This window comes from Poecilia mexicana, unplaced genomic scaffold, assembly GCF_051168715.1.
Source record: "Poecilia mexicana isolate PSO_F unplaced genomic scaffold, ASM5116871v1 scaffold_21, whole genome shotgun sequence".
NCBI classification, from domain to species: Eukaryota; Metazoa; Chordata; class Actinopteri; order Cyprinodontiformes; family Poeciliidae; genus Poecilia; species Poecilia mexicana.
The window spans coordinates 21,677,202-21,690,035 of NW_028263390.1; the positions used below are offsets into that span (position 1 = coordinate 21,677,202).

The 12,834-nt window shown below is 36.3% G+C and overlaps 1 protein-coding gene across 1 annotated transcript in view; it reads left to right on the plus strand.

Annotated features, from left to right (window-relative positions):
- The window catches only part of LOC106917241 (uncharacterized), a 29,159-nt gene extending 16,325 nt beyond the window's left edge, over nucleotides 1-12,834 (plus strand). The window contains exons 16-30 of the mRNA XM_014986050.2: nucleotides 110-157; nucleotides 3,153-3,419; nucleotides 3,600-3,647; nucleotides 3,745-3,783; nucleotides 4,102-4,152; nucleotides 4,234-4,281; nucleotides 4,367-4,414; nucleotides 4,494-4,529; nucleotides 4,664-4,711; nucleotides 4,825-4,869; nucleotides 5,049-5,165; nucleotides 6,462-6,506; nucleotides 6,585-6,611; nucleotides 8,332-8,385; nucleotides 8,758-12,834. Of these exons, the coding sequence (XP_014841536.2) occupies nucleotides 110-157; nucleotides 3,153-3,419; nucleotides 3,600-3,647; nucleotides 3,745-3,783; nucleotides 4,102-4,152; nucleotides 4,234-4,281; nucleotides 4,367-4,414; nucleotides 4,494-4,529; nucleotides 4,664-4,711; nucleotides 4,825-4,869; nucleotides 5,049-5,165; nucleotides 6,462-6,506; nucleotides 6,585-6,611; nucleotides 8,332-8,385; nucleotides 8,758-8,909 (1,073 nt within the window). The 3' untranslated portion in view covers nucleotides 8,910-12,834. The remainder of the gene's footprint in view (nucleotides 1-109; nucleotides 158-3,152; nucleotides 3,420-3,599; nucleotides 3,648-3,744; nucleotides 3,784-4,101; nucleotides 4,153-4,233; nucleotides 4,282-4,366; nucleotides 4,415-4,493; nucleotides 4,530-4,663; nucleotides 4,712-4,824; nucleotides 4,870-5,048; nucleotides 5,166-6,461; nucleotides 6,507-6,584; nucleotides 6,612-8,331; nucleotides 8,386-8,757) is intronic.

Genomic DNA, 12,834 nt, shown 5'->3' on the forward strand with positions numbered 1-12,834 from the left:
GTCACCCTCTAATAATAACATACATGAAATGCCTAAAAATCTGTAAAAGATGGTTTGCATCATAATTTAAGTAAGCCATCCATTTGCTGAAATTGTCTCTATTTTCCAGTTCATCACATCGTCACAGACAATCCGTACCCTCCTCCAACCATGTCAGGTATTCACACTGATGTGGGATCAACTCTGATCTGATATTTTTATTATAAAGTTTATTTGATAGGGACAGACGCACATCGACATAGACAAACTGAATAAAACAGCAGTCCCATGTTTGCATCATGGTGCAGTAGCAACATCTCATTCGCAGCACTTGTCCCTAGTTGGGCTTTTTAAAAAATAACTCTAAAAATTGAAGTGATAATCATTTAAAATAGCACAACATAATGTATACAAACAGAAAAATGTAAAACATCAAAAATGGGTACAGTTCTGTTTTTGACATAACCAGAGTTTTGTTTGATTTTTGAAAGTACTAAAGCTGGGTACAGACTTTAAATGAACAGGAAGTGAGTTCCAAACTGCAGATCCTCTCACAGACAGAGCACTTTGAGTAAAAGTGGTTCTTCGAAAGGGGATCTTACAATTTCCATCCAAAGCTGCTCTGGTAGATCTGGTATTGCCCTGCAGTCTCTGCATACAATCGCTTAATGGTGTAGGTGCAAGTCCATTTAAACACTTAAAAATCAATTTTAATACATCACCGAAAGCGAGGACTTCCCCTCCTTGCAGTCCATCAGCCGCATCATCCCCCGTCTTTCCCTTCGCCCCCCGTCAGTTCACGTCTGTTTCCGGGCGACATTTCAACTGCAGCTCTGTGAAGGCGTGGCAGATGCAGCAGCCCGTTTGCCGTTTACGCAAACAGAGGGAGCCTCAGGCCTTTCTCTGAGTCAGATTATATCGATGGGTTGGTCCAAATGGCTTTCCACTTGGACCTGCTTCCTTCAAGGACGTCTCCAGCTGGCACTCACTGAGAGCGTCTTTAATCTGTGACTATAATAATAGTAACAATAATAATAATGGAGGAAGGTGGGTTGTGATCTGAGAGAGGAATTCAAATGATTTATAAATGATAAGTGATTTATAAATGATTTATAATTTAGAGAATTTGTAAAATCCAAAATGCCAAATTTAACCAAAATGTGACAGTGATGGAATCTAATCGGCTTTTGATATAAAACCTTTAAGGCCCGATTATAGAGACTTGCTAATGGTTTGAGTACAGTTTGATTAGTCTGAGACCAGACAGTAGCTCCGTAGGTAAAATGTGAGGATCAGTGAGCTCAAAAACATCTCTGCACAGTAAAGTGTCAAACAATGTCTAATAATTTTAAAACAATTTATTTTCGATCTAACAGTTTTGCAGATTGTATCAACATGGCTCCTAAAATTTAACTGAGCATCCAGAATTATTCCTAAATGTTTTTCTTGTGATACTTGTTCAATAGGGTCCCCATTGATCTGATGGGGATCAATGGGGATCAGATCAGATCAGATGTTCAAGGACTGTAATGATGTTTTCTTGATTGAAAAGAAAATACACTTTGTTTTCTTTGTATTGAGAGTTAAGCAAGAATCCTTTAGCCATGTTGATAATCTCTGCAGACTGTTCTGAAGTTTTTCACTGACAACAATAACGCTTTTGTCCAATGTATAAACAATGGTGTCATCAGCATACAGTTGCAGATTGACTTCAGGACAAATTTCAGGAAGACTATTAACATACAAACTAAAAAGGACCGGACCTAAGATGGTTCCTTGTGGAATCCCTGTTACAATTTTGCAGAAGACAGATTTACTGTTATTAATGACAACACATTGTTCACGATCTTTCAGATATGATTTAAACCAAGACAATGACTGTTCTGAGAAATTAAACGATGAAAGCCTTGAGATCAGTAAATTGTGATTCACCTATCAAAGGCCTTTTTCAAATCAAGAAAAACGGCACCAGTAATTTGTCCCTTGTCAAGTGATTGTTTAACCTTTTCAAGCAGCAAACCTACAGCGGTCTCTGTGGGATGTTGACGTCTGAAACCAAACTGAAGCGGATGCAGAAGATTACTTTCTAAATGCAGTATTAGTTGTTCCAGAATAATTTTCTCCAGCACTTTTGACATGACCGGAACCAGACTTATTGGCCTGTAGTTGCTGATTTCATGTGGACTTCCTGATTTCACCAAAGCTTTTTTCCTGATAAGACATTTGTGTAATATTTAGCTTTAGATTTGTACATTTCTTTAGCTACTCTGATCCTCAAACTTTTAAAAAGCAGCCAATCTGTGGTCCTTTTATTTTTAAGAAAAGATTTTAGAGCATAGTCTCTCTTTTTCATTAACAGCCGAATGTCATCTGATACCCAAGGTAGCTGTGTTTTTCTTCGTCCCTTCGTATGGGTTTTAAGAAACTTATTCATAATATTACAAACATTAAGAATACATGTATTACAGCAATCATTTATCCGATTCTGGCTGGAAACGTCATCCCAATTAACCAGATAATTTGGCCTCAAATTTGTGTTCATCCTGTATTGGAATTTGTATTACAGTCCGTTTCTGTGTATTATAGCGACTGACAAAACGATTGAGATAATTTTCTTGCAATGAAAGTAATATTGTGGTCAGATAAGCCGCACACCAAGTTATAGGATTTTTATGATTCGACCAGGTTTATTTGAAAAAATTAAATCTATTAAAGTTTTTTAGTGATACGAGAGGGATTATTGATTACCTGGTGAAAATCACATTTTGCTGTCACTTCTCCAAGTGGTTTTTTCAATTTATTGTCCATCCAGTTTATATTAAAATCCCCCAAAATGATTACTTCACTGTTGTTTCTAAATCCCGTTAACAATTCCTTTAAGTTATGATAAAAAGTTGTGCTGCAACTTGATGGTGGATTGCACACCACCACAATATTAAAATTCATACGAGGTGAAAGACAAACATTTAAACATACAGATTCTACTGATATATGCTGATCTATGACTATCTCATTGATGTTAAATAAGTCTTTTATGTAAATTAATACTCCCCCTCCTCGCCCCACAACTCTATCCTTTCTGAAACATGTATATCCAGGTACACCAATCATATTAGTTGGAATGTTATTTAGCATGCAGTGAGGTCATGAACAGCTCTTTTTTTTCTGTTTAGCTCCCTCTGCTCCGATTGTGACCGTTCACCCTCCAGCTCCTTCATCACAGCCTCCTTATCAGCAGCCTCCTCCTCCACTAATGCAGCCGCTCTATGCTCACTATCAGCCATATCAGCCACCAGTGCAACCTGTAATGCCAGCTCCTGCAGAGCCTTCTCCACCAGTACAACCAGAACAGCCAGAGGCTCCACAAACTGAACCACCGGTGGAGCCTGAGGTACCGACTCCAGCTGCTGAAGCTCCGCCAGCAGCAGCTGAAGTCCAGGGTGAGGAGGAGCATGAAGATGATTAGTTACTGTGGAAATGGGTTAAAAACAGCAAAAATCTGAAGAAAAACATGATTACACAAAGAGAAACATAAAATACATATCAATTTAATATAGTTCTAATTAAAAAGAGTTTTAAAGCACATATTGAATGATGAAAAATATTTGGTTTTCTTTTAGAACCAGAGAAAGTTGTGGAAGAACCAAAAGCTCCCTCAGTGAAGAAAGGTACAAACTAATTAACGAGTTAAATTTGCAGACATCAACATTTTCCTCCTAATTACAGCTGTGTACAATAATTATGTATTTTGTTGTGTTTTCTCAGCTGCAAAGAAAAAAACCAAGGTTACTGATTCAGTAAAAGGTACTTGATGTTCTTCTGCTTTAATTCACTGAATCAGTGGGATGTTTCCTGAAATTAACTGCAGCTGCAGCATGTGATAACTGTAATATACAGTGACACAAAGTGCTCTGCGTGCATTAAACTGGCACCATTTACCTTCTGTGGTCATTTTACTGCAATTATTCTCTGTGTGTGAAAAAAGATGAAACAGAAAGAAGCATTTCCTGTTTAGCTTCAGTTAACGCAGTGACTTTATGACTGAAAACGATTCAATTACAATAAACGGCATGAAATAAATGACGTCAAAATAAAAATGAACACAAATGTTTATTTCTTTAGATAAAGCTCCAAAAAAAGAGAAAACCAAACTTTCCACTGAAGCTAAAAAAGGTGAAGTATATACTAAGAAAATTGATAGTATAAATATTTTCAAAAACGTTTCTCATGTAAAATTTACTGTTTGATCTACAGAGAAGCTTCCAAAGGAGAAATCCAAACTTCCAGCTGAAGCTAAAAAAGGTAAATGTGATATCAGCTGAATTATCAGGCTGTATGCTTTCAAAAATGTTGCTTTTTTCTGTCACATTTTATCATTTATTTCTAGAGAAGCCTGCAAAAGTGAAATCAAAACTTCCAACTGAAGCTAAAAAAGGTACATAAAATATTAATTAATTTATTAGCTGCATGCTCTTGTTTTCTGTTATTTGGCTTTTTTTGTTCTCCGTCCGTAGAGAGGCCTGCAAAAGAGAAAACCAAATCAAGAAAAGGTTAGCTGACTGAGTCTGGTTTGTCTGGGGTCTCATTACTAAATGGATTGAGATGCAGCCTAAAGAAAATGTCAGCAGTGATTCAGAAACATGATTTTTTAAAGCTAATCCCAACAATTTGCTCATTATGTTAGAGCCTGCAGCTGTACAGCAGAAGAGGAAATCAGTGTCTAAGAGGACAGGTAACAACACGCACCGACTCAAATTAATATGCATGAAGTCAATCATCATTCACTGCAGTGACAAGAGAGATGATTGTTGATTAGAAACTAATTGTTTCTGTTCCCCTCCGGAGCGCCGGCTGTCAAGAGCAAAGTCAAAGCATCCAAAGATAAGAAAGGTACAATTCTGATGATGCACGAACTCCGCAAACTTTTCCTAATGGTTAATCTTTTTTTTTAAGTAATTGAGTTTGACCAAGTTTCTAACTGAAATTAAAACTTTTCCAGTCCAGTGAATGTAGATACTAATGGTTTATTTAGTATGAATGAGTAAAAGGTGTTGGGTTGTGTTGGACAGAACCAGAATCACGTCCACAGCCTCGGAGACTGAGGATGAGACTGGAAGCTGGCAGGACGACAAACGTGACCGCTAGAGCCGAGCCAAAGAAACCAGTCAGAGTTTCCTTTAAGTCAGGTAACCAACAAAAACAAGGCGGGTTAAACATAACAGACACTTTACTGCTTCATGGTTCTATAAATAATCTAGGAAACTCAACCATTGAGGTTAGAAACGGTGGGACCCAGGCTGTAGTGCAAAACTGAATATTTAATGGTGATCCAAAAGGACTATAGATACGTCCAGGCAGCACAGGTGAGCAAAAAGCTAGGAGCTCAATCACTGGTAGTAACTGGTTACAAAGGAAAGACAACGACATGAACATACGACTGCTAGACATCTGACAATGGACAAGGACCCCACGAGGAAACACAGACGCAGGAGGGATTAAATACACAAGGGAGTAATCAAGGAAACAGGACACAGCTGGGATCAATCAAGGGGTTCATCATTCCTCCACCACCATGCTTCACAGTTTGAATGAGATGCTTGTCCTCATGTGCTTTGTTTGTTTTTTCTGCAAAAAGGCCAAACATCTGAACTTTGGTCTTATCTGTCCAAACCACATTGTTTCCAAAACTTAAGCTGTGCTCACTTAAGTTTTAGAAAAAAAAAAAACAGCTTTCTCATGCGTGTCCTTCCAAAGTAGCCATGAATTTGTGTTTTACATTTATTTTAAATAGCGGTTAAATTTGTGTTGAATAATAAAATGTATTTCAGTTTTAAAGCCGAGAGTGGGCAGGATGAAATGCCTTTGACCTCACTTTAGTCACAATAACCGAATCTTCAAATGATGCCGAGATGAGATGTAAAGCCAGCAGAGTTCACATGTTAACAGGCTGAACACATGAAATGGAAAAGGGGAATAATTAGGCAGAATGTGTGGGAGTGGGAGGAAACGGTCAGAAAGGAGCTGAGAACAGATTACCAGAAAATTCCTACTCAGATTCTTAATGTATAGATTTCAAAACCACGTCCAACTATAGGAGGACGAGTGTGTGTGGGTTTGTCTGTTAAAAAAGACCCGATATCCCGATAGCTGCATCAAGCGCAATGGAGATGAAACACAAATATTTATTTCCAGCATAATATATTCTAAGAAACAAACCAGTGACCTTTAATGAACAAATACAAATTGTTATGATTCAAATCTCATATTTCTTACCAGATTATTGGCTTTTTTATGTGTTTATCTTGACGTCTCAGAGAGAATCTGGCTCGTAAAAAGGTGTATGGATTATGTGATTAAAGTTGTTTTCTGCCAGATAAAACTCGAATTGAGGATGTGCTGTGAGGTGCAACACAGAGGGAGTGCAAACGATGATGGTGATGCGTTTTGCAGGATATAATTGGGCTTTTTCTTTTCTGTTACAGAAAAAGCTGCAAAGACTGAAAAGAAACCAGCCAAAGAAGCTGAAGGTATGGAGTCAGAAAATAATAGATGATTCCTCCGAGATCCTGACTTTAAACTGATCAACATCTTTTCTCAAACTCCAGATAAAGTCAAACAGCCACCAAAAACTCGTAAGTATGACCCAGTGAGCATCGTTTGTGACTCTGGAGAAGGTTGAGATGTTTTGGGCCTGAATGCACAGCGCCGCGTCTCAATCAAACCAAACACAACACACTTCATACCGTCTATTAATAATGATGGCACAGGTAGCAGGTTTGTTTTGCAGCCACAGGATGTGAGCACATTCCAGTCTTCCTATGTAACCCTGTTTTTGTCTAGGGACAGATTTAGGGACTTAAATTTGATAAATTCACGATAGAATTGCTGTAAAACCCCTGCAAAACTTGGAAGGATGATGGTAATATGATAAAACTGTACCCTTTATGATGCTCATTAAATCGCTTCAATAAAACTAAAAATATCATCCAGAATAGATTTATTCCATTTTGTGATTTTAACATTTATCTCTATGACTAATACAGCGGTGTGGGAGTTATTTTTATTTTTGACAATAATAATTTTATTTGTATGCTTTGTTACTAGCGCATGGGGAAGACGCTGCTTCCTGTAAGGTCTGAGGTATAAACTATGTTCTCACCTTATTTCCACTGACTGAACCAGTATGAGGAGGAGATGCTGATGCTAATGACAGCACAGTCAAAGAATTTAATGAGATCATTTAACTGAGACCAGATTATCCACATCTTTAAGGGTCTTGAATTATTTGAAGAGATTAATGTTTTACAGCATCAATTACCCAATAGATTAAACCTAAGAGCCAAAACTGATTAGTCTCCTGTTCATAATGAGTCATTCAGTGGATTACCAGCACCGCCCCGAGTGTCCCCACACTTCTACTGACAGACCTCCTCCTGTTTTCTACACCCGTTTGATTTTGGCTGATAAAACAAGAAAAACCAGAATCTGTGGTAAAATACTTTAAAAACAACTCCAAGAAGTACTTTAGTGGTGTGGAAAGAAATGATCAAAGTTTCAGTTAAGACACTTACACTTTTTCTTAAAACTGACCTTAGTTAAAGTTAATTATTTGATATATGCATATTTTTCATATTTGTGTATTAATGTTATATTTTAGCTTTGATAGAACTGAAAAGATATTTACACGTTGCTGTGTGATTTTAAAGTCTTACATTTTCCATAATATAACTTTTATATTATCAAAGGTTTTCAGATACTAAACTGGTCACAATAATAACTTATAATAATAATTAGACATTGATATATTTGTCATTTTCATTTAAAAACAGGTTTTACTTCAGGAGATCCTGCATTTCTCTTGGTTTTGTTCTTTGTTGTTTATAGCCTCAGGCTGATTGGTGGAAATGACAACTATACAAATAAATAAACACGCAAAAATAGACATGTGAGATGAAAAGCAGTTTCTTAAATGCATTAGTTCTGTTTTAAATATTTTGTCCATGCTCAAACTTTCCAACAAGTTTAATTACATCTAGCTTTAAAACACTGATCTTTAAATAAATCACAAAGCCAACAAACAAATCAAAGTTATTAGCAATCTATGAGATCTCCAAGCGTCAGTGTTTCTTTTTAACTTCACTGTAAAGAGTTTTTGAAAAAGCTACTTAATTTTTAAAAAGGTGAACTTTGGAATAAGATTGAAAAGGCAAAATAATGATTGTTGGGAAAAAGATCCACCTTTTCTATTTTTTCTGCCTATAAGCTTGCAGACAGTCACTGCCTCTATTTTCTCCTCTGACAGATGAACACATAATTCCTTAATCTCAGTTTATTATGTTTGACTTCTTGCAGAGGAGCCTGAGACTGAAGACAATGTTACAGAGAAGACAGAAAAGAAGAAACCGAGTAAGATCTGCTTCTGTAATTTGGTTCAAATTAAAAGGTCAACAGTAGCCAATAATGGCTAAAAGTTACCGCTAACTAAAGTAAGTTGTGCCAACCCTAAATTAAACATTATAATCATAAACATTATTATTAGTTTAATGCTGAAGTATTACACCAACATGGTGGAAGCCAATGATAAAGCACTAACTTTATTTCAAATGATGTTTGCCGTAGAAAGATCACAACCATCAGGCACCAAATTAATGTAGACATAATTTACATGATTTTTAATTCATTTAGTTATTGTATTTATGTTTATATCTTCCTCTCTTCATGCTTGAACCACCACTGATTAAAACACACACACAGCATCTCGCCTTCTTTTCTTTCCAGGTCAGAAATACTTCCAGTGCATCTATTTCCCAGGAAAACACGCACACTACCCTTTACGACCTTTCACCCCGGCCATGTCTCCCGCCATGCTGTCCCCTGCAGTACGGTCGATGCTGGAGCAGCAGAGAGCAGCCAGAGCAGCGGGCCACTGACCCGACTGACAGATCTCTAATGCTGTGACTTCCTCTGCCTGCGATTCAGACACAGGCAAGAAAACACAAGCAGGACGGATAGATTTTAGTTTTAATTTACTGATTTATTCAGTGGTTGAGCTGCTGGGGATGCTTCTGAAATGTTCTCAGTCTTTTGCACCCACAGCTACTTTTACTGCAATACATTGTGACTATGTTTAGATTTTCTTTCCAAATACAAAATAAATTTCCAATCAACCCTTTTATATATACATATATAATTTTAACCACAAGGAATTTCAAAGCTGAGAGTTTCTACCTTTATCTGCTGCACTACTAAATGTCACAGCAGTGACCTGCGCTGCCCGTTCATCACAGATCACCTGTGGGTGCAAGAGATTAGCATGCTAGCAGTGAAGACTCCAAACCCAGAGGCTCCCACTTTTATCCCAGCAGTGTTCCTGTCTCCAAACATCCAGCAGTAAAATCCTGCTGCATGGTAATAAAAACTGAGAGGCTCTCTGTCAGAGAACAGGATGCTGTCCTGGTTTAACCTTTAAATATTCAAATTACAGGCATTTCTCCTTTTATAGTTTGAATCCCAGAAAACAAGCCAATTCCTTCCTTTTTATGGCATCAAGTGAGACCCAACTGCAACGCAAAAATGTGCTTTTACAAACATGCATATATAAAACAATAATTTAAAAAAAAAGAGTATGTTAAAGAGAAACAAAACTAGAAAAAGTGTTGTACATTACTGTAGAAAACAAATAACAAAAATGAATAGTATTGTATTTTAAATATATGGAATTAGAACTGGGTAATGTGGAGATTTCTACTTAACTGTGTGTCAAAATTTGCAAACAATAATAAGAAAGTTGGTAGTTATTTATATACATTAGCAGTAAAATTGGAGATAAAGAATTAAATGAACAAGCAAAATCTAAATTATTCATCATAAATATTTTAGATAAAATAGAAGCTTGAAATAATGATGTTATATTTCTATTATGCATAAAAAATACACTTAATTTTTAAAAGTCCATATTTTATTTAGTTGTTGGAACCTCTGACCTCAATGTTTTTATTAAATTGTGGCACCTTCAGGCCTCCGTAGCTTACAGTAGAGAAGCTGCCGGAGTTTTAACGCGACGCGTTTGGAGACGGGGAAACTGCAGGACAACTTAGACGTGACCAACTGAAGCGACGCGGTGAATGAATGTAGTTTTCTTATCGGCCTGTGAAGCGGGCCTGATATGCTGTCGTTTTCTTACCTCGATTCTGGTGATGTGACTCAGAAACAAGTTCACCGTTCTGGTTTTATGACTTACTGAGCGCTGCTAGACATTTCCTTCTCTTGTCTTATTGAATAGAAATCTATGCTACTGTAAAGGAACCAAAAGGGAGTTTCTACTCCCACGATGTTTCACTCCTGATGGTTCTGTGCACGATTATCAAAGGATGTTAAAGTTAAATATTTTATTTATGTGACAGAATAGTCCAGGGTACTCGTACTGCTGCAGAGGGACTAAATAAAGCAGTTTAACATGTGGGACTGAAGTGCGGCTACGCTGCACCGAATTATGCGCTAGCTAATCTTTTTGAAATGTTAGCAATTTCAAAATTGTTAACATTTTGAATATTTTTGAAATGTTAGCAATAAGTAAAGAAAAACTATTAAAGTGCAGAGTTTAGTTTTGTAAACCTGCAGAGAATTTATGTCATCTAAATCTGCGTTTTCTGAGGAATCAATTTCCAAACTATTCACAGAAAATTCACAGATTCAAGGATTTTTTTCTTATATTGTTTCTAAAATATTTGAAAGAAAATGCAGCCTGGGAAGCTGAAATATTTTGGCACAATCCTACTTGTCGTCCGCAAAGCAGCCAATCCAGAGACGAGCCATTTCATTTTCTTGGCACTGACTGGCTGACCGGAGATGGAGACGAAGAGAGGAGTGCTAAGTTTCCTGTGTGCATATTAATGAATGTTAAGGTATATTTAGTGTTTGAATAATGTTTAGAGGCGGACTGGAGTATTTTTGCTGCTTGTTGGTGACTTTGGTCCCAAACCCATAAATACCAGGGATCCACCATATATTACCAACAAAGTCAAAGTTCTGAGATTCATGGACAATGTGGACATTTCTGACAAGTTTTCCAAAGCAGCTCAAATGTGTAATTCTTTGTTATTTTTGAGATTACCAGTTACCATTTAGAGCAAACTTCCTCAGAAAGTCAGAGCGTTTGGGTGGAAAGTATTATTTTATGTCTGCCAAACATCTCGTTTTGGTTTGCTTTGATGCATTTAACCCTCAGGTTTGTTGAAAACTTTGAGTCCAAATCTAAAATGGGTTCCAGGAAACTCTGGTCTCAGTTCTTCACAGGACTGGCCTGACCACAGGGAATGTGTTCGTCAGAGTGGCCTTAAATCACACCTGCAAACCAGGTGTTAACCTTCAGTTTGTTGTAAATGTTGTGTTTGCAGCTTATTTTTGTGTTATTTACATTAACACACAGTATTTATATTGTACAGCTGCAGGTATGTTGTATTTTTATTTAATTATTTCTGTAGATTTAATGTCAGTGAAGGAAGGACAGACCATGATGTCATGAAACAGGAGGAGCAGACGTCAGTGAAATCTGATGTAAATATCATGTTTGGTGGGAAGTTTAGTTGAAGCTTGAATATATTACAGGTTTTAAATTCATGTTTGATTTTGTTAAGGTGACTTTTTATGCATGTCGTTACATTTTAACAATACTTTGCCTTGAAGTTTTTGTTTTATTCCTTCATTCTTTCATTTCACTGTTAGTTTTTCATCTGCAGAGGAATGAGCATTAATTGATCTTAAACCTCAGACAAAAAATGTTTGTTGGCTTTTTTCCAACTGTGAGCCGAATAAAAGCAGTAAGAAATGGTGTTTAGCTGTAAAATGTCATAAATATGTATTCCATTTTTATTTTGAGCATTGATGTTTTATTGCTGCCACTAACTGGTGCTTTTTTTCATCACTTGACCAAGTAAGCAGGTTAAAATGAAAGGTGAGCAGCTTCACGTTTCAGAAAATCATATCCAGGCTTCAGAAAATAACAGATATGGAAAGTGAACTGGAGCCACATTCATCAGTGGGCAACTGGAGGAAGACGTTATAGAAGCGTATTTTCCTTTAAACAAACATCATTGTTCTGAAAAACAGATAAGAAGTTTCATAAAAATGAGATTTAGGTTTGAGACCATCTTGGAACTTTATTGTTTTCAGTACATTTTCAGTTTTTGTTGATTTCTTTTGTTGATGTCTGACTGGGTTGATGTGCTGCATTTAATTTCTACTTATATATATATATATATATTTTTTTTTCCTCTAAGTAAAGTGCATCTTTGACATTTAGGCACCAGAAACAAATAATTTGGTAACATTGACACTTGATTCATATTTAAGTTTTCATTTAAAAATCACGTTCAACTCTTTAGATTTAAACTTTAAACAGCTTGTGTTTTTTTTTCATAATTTTTTATTTTAAAAAACAAAGCCTACTTAGAAAGTGTGAAAATAACTCTGCCTTAAAGCCAGTAGTGATTAGTTTTATATGTGCATCAACAAACTAGTGAGATTATTTTCATGAGTGATTATTTTACTCGATGAATTTGTGTTTCAAATAAACAGAATTTAAGTTCTTTGGTTTTGTTTTCTCAGAAGGAACTGATTTTTTTTTGTTATTTTCTGTTTCGTGCATGAGGAGATCCTTTGAAAAATATAAATTGGTGCAAATATGCAAAGATATGCAAATTGGTGCAAAGATGTGACTTTTGTGTGTAAAACCAAAAGCAACAAAACCTTCAGAAGCAACAGACATTTAAAGATGCAAATGTCAGAGTGAAAATGTTGCATCATTCACTACAAAATGAGTTTTTGTGTTATAATGTGAATAAATATTTAAAGCTA